This window comes from Furipterus horrens, unplaced genomic scaffold (genome assembly GCF_987537825.1).
Source record: "Furipterus horrens unplaced genomic scaffold, mFurHor1.1.pri manual_scaffold_17, whole genome shotgun sequence".
In the NCBI taxonomy this organism is placed as follows: Eukaryota; Metazoa; Chordata; class Mammalia; order Chiroptera; family Furipteridae; genus Furipterus; species Furipterus horrens.
In genome coordinates, this window is record NW_028327187.1 from 17,886,010 (window position 1) to 17,895,092 (window position 9,083).

Genomic DNA, 9,083 nt, shown 5'->3' on the forward strand with positions numbered 1-9,083 from the left:
GAGAGCAGCGGCCCCAGAGCCTTGCTCGCCCGCCACTCAGAGAGAGGTGCCAGGGCGCACGGCAGCCGGGTCTCCAGGCACGTGGGCATCCTGCGGGCGCCGCGGGGCGGGTCCTGCTTGGCGCAGCCCGGAAAAGCGCGCGCGCACTTCCGAACCCTCGTGGCCCCTGCCAGCCGCCGCGCACCAGTCCCCCGCCCTACTGAGCTTTTTCTGGCTGCTGTCGCCGCCGCTTTCTGCTGCGGAATGAAAGGAACAGCAGCGGGGTCTCATCTGGTACCTGGCGCTAACACAGCACATAGTAGGTGTACGACAAGGTTTAGTGAAATGAAATGACGGCCGAAAAGAAGCGAAGAGAACATAGAAATTCCGCGCATCGAATTCCATGGCTCTCCACTCTCTTAAAAGAAAATGAAAAAAGGTAAAAAAGAAAAAAGAGAAGAGAGGGGAAACGAGCAGCTGGAAGTTTAGAATGTGCTCCTGGAGACTCTCACCAGCACCCAGCCGCCCTCGGCCAATGATCTTGCTAGGTCACACTGGAGATGCCTGAAAGTCACATGATTTTATAGGCACACCTTCCCGAGGAGCACTACTAGGCCTGCTGAACCTGAGCCTCGACCCCCCTCCACCCGCCGCTGTCTGAATTGTGAGGACATGGAATACCTAAAACGCTACATACTGAAAACGACTTTTACATAGTTTTCAGGGACCCGGCTTCCGGCAGGCCACCTTGCCACTGTGGAGGGCCCTGCCTTTGCAGCCACAGTTGAAAGTGGAAAAGGCGACAGGCCAAGTGGGAGGGCAGGCCTGGCAATAGGGTTCCGGGTTCCGGGAGGATGCTCCACAGGGGTTAGCGCTTGGCAGCTTGAAGAGCTAAATGGGTGTAGAGAGTTGGGGCGGGGGGTGTTGGGGAGGAGGAAGAGAGGAAAAGAGGTCGGCGACCAGGACCCAGAAGGTTCTCTGGAAGTGGGACCCAGTTCCCGGGTAGAGCCTGCCTTCCTCCAGGGAGATGGCTGTATTGGGGTTGTGTTAGGGTTTGAGGTAGGCAAGAGGGCGCTGAGAAAAATGATCAATTTCCTTGTAGTTACTCCTAACCTGGGGAAATGAGTGCTGGTCCTTAATATCTTAATACCCTGTGGGTGAAAGGAATATTGGCAACTAAGCTGTGGGCCAGGGGAATTTCCTAGTGTATCTACCAAGAACAGCTAGCTAACCAAATGAATCAAATGCGGAAACACATAAAAGTATACCCTTCCCCCCCAAAACTACACCGAAGTGCAGCAGAATACAGCTGTACTTCCCATGAGAGACTCTTTGGTGCTTCGGAGACCATGTCATCACACACTTCCATAGCTCCTAGTAACATTTCTTTAGAGAGCGTCAACTAAGTTATTGTTTGCAACCTGCACTGGCCAGCCTAGCGTCTTAAGCACTTTCCCAGACCTGTAATAAGTGTTTGATGGGGGTACGGGTGGAGGGCCAGCGGTCCTGTGGTTTGAGGGAGGTAGATCAAACTGAATGCTCTGAGAAATAGAAGGTGCTGTCTTCTTCACCTCGTTAAAATGTTGGTGACCTTTCTGACCTTTTACAAGAGACAGTTGGGTCTACAGCAGATCCAAGCTTCTGATTTCTTGATCAAGGCCTTCAATCTCTAGCCTAAAAACACAATCTTGGCTAGCAGCCTGAGTAAATAGTAAAGGGTTGTTCTCAAGGAAGAAATAGGAATTACTGCCTTTAGATAAGCAAACATTTTTCTGCTGGAAAGCAAAGCGTTTCTGAGAGTCGCCAGGATAAGTTTTTCACACTTCCTCAAATCCAGACCTCTCGCTGAGTTCGGATGCACTTGAAAAGGCGATCGCTCCATCCTATTGTCAGACCTCAGCCCCCTCCCCCCACCCTTCCAGCAGGCGACCACACACCTCCACCTTATTCCAATCAGCGCGCACAGGGCACCTCCTGTAAGAGGCTGGGTTCTAATCAAGCAAGAGACCCCGAAAAAGGTCCCCCATGAGCAGCTGGTAAGAAGGAATCAACGCCGACATCCCCGCACGAGTGGAGGGACAACCACTCTCCCGCTCTGCTCTCTTTACCAGTAGGTCTAAGGCATAACTGCCAAAAGTGTACTTTGGGACACCTGATTTCTGCCAAGGCTAGAAACCAGAAGAAGGCGAATGGGGGCGCCCTATGCACCCGGAGCCCACTGGGCCAACCACGCTAGAGTCTAGTTCCCTCCTCTAAGGATGAGCACTTTTGTCTTTGGGGGGAAGCCGGCTGCCCCTCCTCCGAGGGATGTGGCGATTTCCAAGCCTTGGAGTGCAGGAAGGGGCGCCTCTGGGTGAAGTTTCCAATCGAAGCCAACAAACGGCGCTGTTGCCGCGCCCTGGGCCTGGGAGTCCCAGGCTCAGGCCCAGGCCCAGCCCCAGCCCCAGCCTGAGGGAGCCAGAGCTCTCTTGGGAGGGCTGGGGAATGGGAAGGGTTGCTTGGCCAGCTTCCCAGCCCGGGGCTCTATACCGCCCACGGGTTCCCGGAAGTCCTGAAGGGCAAGAGAACTGCTTAACATGCTTTCTTCTCCAGGAGAGGTTGGGAAAGACTGGGCCTGGATCCTGCTGTGTCCCTCTGCTTTCCTCGCTGGGTGCAGAGCGCGAGTCGGAAACACTGGATGTGGCTCCGCCAGCCGTCTTCTCTCCCTGCAGCCCCCGACTGAACGTAGGCCCCTTGGGCCGCAGTACCTGCCGTGATACTTCTCCCGACCCCCAGGGAAGGGTGGACCTCCTCGGCTGGTGACTGCACCTGCACTGCTGATAGGCCAAGAGAACAGTTCCTTCGAGCCTTCCTCCATATCCCCACGCCCGTAATGGAAACTTTGCCTGTTGAAGTGCTACTTTGGGTTGAGGATGTCCTCGGAAATGTTTGGAAGGAAATCGACGAGACTCTTAGTTGTAGCTGGGCAGACCGCCCCGGAACCACCAGACACAGAGAAAAGTTTAATCACGGCCTCCGAGGGAATCCAGGAGTGTAGGAGTGGGTGTCAGATACCGGCAAAAGATTGCCGTGAATCTGGTAGAAGAATGTAATGTGTAAATGAGCTCACCTAAGACTTGGCCTAGATGTGATCAAATGACAAATGGCTGAAGGCAATGACTAGTCTCCAAATAATCTGCTGCGGGGAGGAGTGCAGGCCCAGCACTGCATCCCTTGCCTCGAGAAATATGCACCTCAGGCGCTGTCACCACAACGGGGTCCTAAAACTTGGAAAGAATCCTGACATCTGTCAGGCTACTGGACGCCAGGCTGAGCGCCGGTTGGGTAGTTTCCTAAAACGCGCTTCACTTAGCAACAGCCTCAGAGGCCCAGAGAACCCAAGAGGGCATCTGGAAAAGGCGGCAGAAGGGCAGGGCTACTGCACAGGGCTTCTTTGGGAGAAGGTGGGTTTGCCTAGGAAAATTTGACTCTCAGCCAGTTTGCCAAGTAAACAGGTGCAGGCGGGGATTGCCGAATCATTCCGTTTTCTGAGATGAGCCTTTCACCCTGTGTGAACTTAAATGTGCACACCCGTGCACGTGCTTGCGCGCCTGCACACAAGCCCACGCACGCGCGCACACGCACACACACACACACACAATCCTCATACAAAACCATTTCAGATAGTTTACTTTAAAACCCTAAATCCGTACACCCATTCAAATGATCGCAGCCCTTGGCTGTGGACTTTTGCTTCCTTCAGTCCTGATGAAGAAGAGGACATAGACAAGGTGGAACCCAAACTTAAAGGCTGAATTTTGAGACCCAAACTTCCAAGAGATAATGCCGGGTGGGAGCCGGGATTCTGGTGCCAGCTGTCTGCCAACCCCAGAGGGGGCTGGCCTGCAATTCATGCAGGAAAGGGGGAAGCTCCGGGCAGGCGTGCAGGCAGGCGGTGGAGGACCGCCAGGTCCTGCATTAGTGCTAAGGAACTAAAAGCCTGGGTGTTTGTTTTTGTTTCACACTTTGGATTTACATCTTTCCTTTCGTTGCCACCCTTCCATGAGCGCCCACACCATGCTGACACCTTATTTCAGTCTCTGCCACTTCTGCCCAGCTGGCTTCTTTCCACTCGTCGCCTCGGGCTGCTCCGGGAGTTTCAAACACTGTGCCATTCGCTTGGGTTGGAGGAGGTGATTGTTGGGGTTCCCTCTCCCCGCAGCCCAGGTTTCCACGCCAATACTCTTTGGCCGACAACCCAACATACGGTGAGTGTCCAGTTCCGAGTCTCGAAGTTCTGTCTAGGAAGACTGTAAAACAAAAACGGACAGAATCCGTTAGCAGAGGTTGCTTTCCGAGTAGGCGGTGCGGCTGCAGGGCGACAGCAAGCACTCAGTGGTCCTGGCAGGTGCGCAGCCAGTGGAGGGGGCCCCATGGTCCGCCCCGAGAACGGCCTCGGCTCCTTTCTGGCCACCGTCCCCCCCTCCAAGAAACTTTTCTTTCACTTGGAGAGGCTCCGTGTTGCCATGAAAACGGATTTTCCAAGGGGCCCGACCCTCCCCCTCAGGGGCATCGGACTGGAAAAACCGAAATGGCCAGAGAGCAGAGACAAAAAGGGGCCGCTAAGCGGGGGCCTGGAGCTAGAGAGCCGGGGCCGGTACATCCCCTCCGCCCCCACCCACACACTCCCGGCACCGTCGTCTGTGAGTGCCTTGCCCGACGCAGGCAGAGGGAAGCTGACTTCTCTAACTCACTGTGTGCTACGCTGTCCTGAAGCCTGTCTCCCGCTCTTGGGTACCTGACCCCCGCTTCGTCAGCTTGGACAGGGGCCGATTCCAGGGAGGGCTTCTCGGAGCCGCAGCCCCGGGCACCTCTGTTGTGCCCCGAGTCCCCAAGCCCGCCTGGATGCTGGCGATGCCCAGTGTCCGAGCGCAGGCAGAAGCAGTTGAAGGACCTCGCGCAGACAACAGAAAGCTTTGCATGGTGGCCTTGGGATCGGGCATCGGTCGGCCCTGAAAGGGCTGTAAAGTTGTTTTCTAAGCCGCGTGGGCGCCCCTCTGCCCCTTCCCCCCAATCCTGCTCGTGCGTCCCCTCCCCCCCTCTATCACTTCCTAGAGTTTCGTTTTTTCAAACTTTTTGAGACCCTATTTGGTGGTATCTGGGTGGCTCTCCGGGACTCCCGCCTCCTGAATAACTCTCATCACGTCACCGGGCCCAAGAGGGGCGTGGGGGTGAACGAAAGGGCTCCCCGAACTTTTTTTTTCCCAGTGGGGACTAACCGGGGCTCCATGACGATTGGCCAGAGCGCATCATTGCAAAGCTGTCAATCACGGGGGCTCCCGGAGGCGAGGGGCGGACCCTGCCCAACCCTGGGGGATCGGAGTAGGTATATAAGGGGCCTGGTGAGCGCCCGGCCAGACTGCGAATGCGACCAGCTCGAAACAGCGCATCAGGTGCGAGTGGCCTGCGGGTTCCTGCAGACCTGGCGCGGAGCGCTTCGGCAAGCCTGTCCTTTCCGCCCGACCCGCTGGCCCACAGGCCCCCAAGCGCTCCTCCGACGGAGTCCCCAGGCCTTTTCACCGTGGCCGCTCCAGCCCCGGGAGCGCCTTCTCCTCCCGCCACTCTGGCGCACCTTCTTCCCGCTCCGGCCATGTACAGCCTGCTGGAGACTGAACTCAAGAACCCCGTGGGGCCATCCACTCCAGGGTCAGGAGCGGGTGGCCCCGCAGCCCCAGGCGGTGCAGGCAAGAGTAGCGCGAACGCAGCCAGCGGAGCGAACGCAGGCAGCGGCGGCAACAGCGGTGGTGCGAGTGGCGGTGGAGGGGGCAGTGATCAGGACCGCGTGAAACGTCCCATGAACGCCTTCATGGTGTGGTCCCGCGGGCAGCGGCGCAAGATGGCCCTGGAGAATCCCAAGATGCACAACTCTGAGATCAGCAAGCGCTTGGGCGCCGACTGGAAATTGCTGACCGACGCAGAGAAGCGGCCGTTCATCGACGAGGCCAAGCGACTGCGCGCCGTGCACATGAAAGAGTACCCGGACTACAAGTATCGGCCGCGCCGCAAGACCAAGACGCTGCTCAAGAAGGACAAGTACTCCTTACCGGGTGGTCTACTGCCCCCCGGCGCTGCCGCAGCCGCTGCTGCCGCCGCTGCCGCCGCCAGCAGCCCGGTGGGCGTGGGCCAGCGCCTGGACACGTACACACACGTGAACGGCTGGGCCAACGGCGCGTACTCGCTGGTGCAGGAGCAGCTGGGCTACGCGCAGCCCGCCACTATGAGCAGCCCACCGCCTCCTGCGTTGCCTCAGATGCACCGCTACGACATGGCAGGCCTGCAGTACAGCCCCATGATGCCACCCGGCGCCCAGAGCTACATGAACGCCGCCGCTGCTGCCGCCGCCGCCTCGGGCTACGGGGGCATGGCGCCCTCAGCAGCCGCCGCCGCCGCCGCCGCCGCCTACGGGCAGCAGCCCGCCACCGCGGCTGCTGCAGCCGCGGCCGCCGCCGCCATGAGCCTGGGCCCCATGGGTACGGTGGTGAAGACAGAGCCCAGCTCACCGCCGCCCGCCATCACGTCGCACTCGCAGCGTGCTTGCCTCGGCGACCTGCGCGACATGATCAGCATGTACCTGCCGCCCGGTGGGGACGCTGCTGACGCCGCCTCGCCTCTGCCTGGCGGCCGCCTGCACACCATACACCAGCACTACCAGGGCGCTGGGACTGCCGTCAACGGAACCGTGCCGCTGACCCACATCTGAGCGCCAGCCTGCGCTCGCCGTCCCTGCGCCCCCCACTCCACCCTGCACCCCCCAGTGGGGACGCCTTGTTGTTTAGCTTTGCTTGCCTGGGTCTGTTGCCTTGTACCGAGAAGGGGAGGACAGAAAGTTTACTGTAGCTGTCGTGTTTTATACGAAAACAAAAAGAAGTCCGGAGCTTCGGATATAGGACTTTCTAGAGCTCGACTGCCCCTCCCTCCCCTTTTGTAGGCTGGAAATTGGTGTGATGTTTGGAAAGAGAAAGCAGCCCCCTTCTCCTCCATGGTTCCTGGGTTTTCCGGTTGCATTTGAAAATGTTGTCTCCTTAGTTTGCTGTTAGCCGTGGAATGAGTGAAAGGGAGAAACGTACTCTCGGGTGAGGCTGGCCTGGAACCTGCAATGCCCTCTTCCCCAGTCGGGTTGCATTTGTTTTCCTCGTGGGTTTGGGGGTGCTGACTGCGCGGAGCAGCGCGGCAGCTAAATCCAGTGTTAATTTATAGCCAGGTGTGCGTGTGTCTCCCGCTTCGCCGCCCCCGGCCGCGGGACAGTTCGTCCAGTACGCATTTAGTTTGTTGCGTTGTGATTTCTGCCGTGTTCAATATTTGATATTTCGTCGCGCTAATGTTGTCAGATTTCGTTTGGATTGTGGGGAGGGTCTATTTTGTTTCATGTTTTTCAAGGGTTTACTCTTAATTCTTAAATGAGAGATCAATAAATTTTATAACCAACATAATGGAGTCCTGATCATTTTGCGGGCCTGAAACTTTGGGTGCAGGTTGGGGATGGGATTGACCACCACTGAGTATTACAACCATGGTGCTGTCCTGGGGGCGGGAGGGTCTGAAATGGTGTCTTTTAAACTACTCATAATCTAAAACACAGCGGCTCCCAATATCTCTCCGAGGGGAAAGTAGTTTGGCTTCGTGGGAGTAGCACAGCCTTAGCTGAAGCGCACCTCCCGTGGCCACGCACTTGTTGATAGCGATGAGATCAACGAAACCAGCCAAAAAAGGGGGGCGCTTTTACCGTTGTGCACTGGGGCGGGAAGACACTTGAGCTGAGCTGAAATATTTACAAACTGAAAAGCCTTCGGAAATCTCAATTATCTTATTAAAAATAAATGGGTTACACGAATCCCCAGCAGGAAATAAGTACATTTCAACCATGGCAGCAGAAGCAGGAGAATGAGCGTTCAACAATAGAAGGTCTGGTTTTTCAAAGCACGTCTTAGATGTTAAAAGGTCTATAAAACTTCTCTTATGGCTTTTCTTTTTGACTTATCAACCCAGTCCACATACTTTTCTAGAAGAGGCTTCCCCTCACCCCAAGCCTCGAGCACGCTTTCTGCTTGTCCCTCACCGACTTTCCCCAATCCTTGACCCTTGGCTATGCCGCTGTGTCCCCCGAAAGGCCTTCCGTTTCGCTCCCTGCCACCGGGCCCCAAGGTATCTGTATGGAGCCTAGGAAGAAAACAAATAGAACCAGTGTTTTTTTACTGCCTGCTCTGCTGTTTTGAGGTGATTTCCTTAATCCCTTTAATCCTGTTACTTCGCCATCCCAGTATAACTAAACTCGGACTTTCCAATAAACTCGGCCTGGTGCACTGTTTTTATCGTCATCCACTCCTGACCACAGGTTTCTTTGCTTGAGGTCTGCTAGGACTCTGGACGACAGAATCTCCCGTAAATTGGTTTGAATTCCACATTTTCAATCGGCTTCTTTGTGCCGGCCAGCCTTTCACCTGGGGGCCTTTGCAGGCTTCGTGGGGAGGGGCGGGCACTTTAAACGATTTCGGGGGTCGTGCCCGCTTTTTACACATCACTGAGGATCCTAAAGCCTAAGCTCACCACGTCTCTACAAGAGAGGTCGAATCTCCCAGGAACGGTAGCGCCAGCTCTCCCCTGCAGACACAAGCACCTTCTTTGGCACCTTCTTCCCCCAACCCATCGCACTTCACCCCACACTGTGCAGGAAGGGCTGGGAGGGCTCCCGGCGGTGAATCACAGATCTAGGCCCATAGCGCCTCCAGCCGGTGCTCCTCCCGGACGGGCTGCGTCCCTGCAGAGCACGGGCGAGGCCTCCATACCGCTCCCTCCTTTCGAATCTTGGGGCCACAGTCCTCGGGCCCCTGATGGCTGGTTCGCTCTGCCGCGACTGGAGCTAACCAAACAGGCTGCCAGGCAGGTAAGCCTCACCTCCCTTTCGTGCTCCAGTGCCTCAGTGGCAGGAGGAAACTCTTGTCCTACTCACCCCTATTCATATCTCTCAGAATATTTGGGCCACAATAAAGTATCTGTTCATAAGTTACTCTGCGTTCAAATTGCTAGCAATTGTGGAGTCAAGTTTGGTCTGAAATGACTCCAGGAAA

The 9,083-nt window shown here is 56.5% G+C and overlaps 1 protein-coding gene across 2 annotated transcripts; it reads left to right on the forward strand.

Moving 5' to 3' along the window:
* Positions 1 to 5,383: 5,383 nt before the first annotated feature.
* On the forward strand, positions 5,384 to 7,432 carry SOX3 (SRY-box transcription factor 3). 2 transcript variants are annotated; one of them, XM_090264526.1, is made up of 3 exons: positions 5,609 to 5,675; positions 5,742 to 6,384; positions 6,475 to 7,432. In XM_090264526.1, the coding sequence occupies exons 1-3, from the start codon at positions 5,609 to 5,611 to the stop codon at positions 6,716 to 6,718; spliced, it is 954 nt and encodes a 317-aa protein (XP_090120652.1). In that variant the 3' UTR covers positions 6,719 to 7,432. The 2 variants fall into 2 exon arrangements, with proteins under 2 accessions (XP_090120650.1, XP_090120652.1); XM_090264524.1 differs by having other exon boundaries at positions 5,384 to 7,432.
* Positions 7,433 to 9,083: the final 1,651 nt, after the last annotated feature.

Bases quoted from the DNA above. Each gene is read 5' to 3' on its own strand.
- SOX3 (XM_090264524.1), top strand. From the start codon at position 5,384: ATGCGACCAGCTCGAAACAGCGCATCAGGTGCGAGTGGCCTGCGGGTT.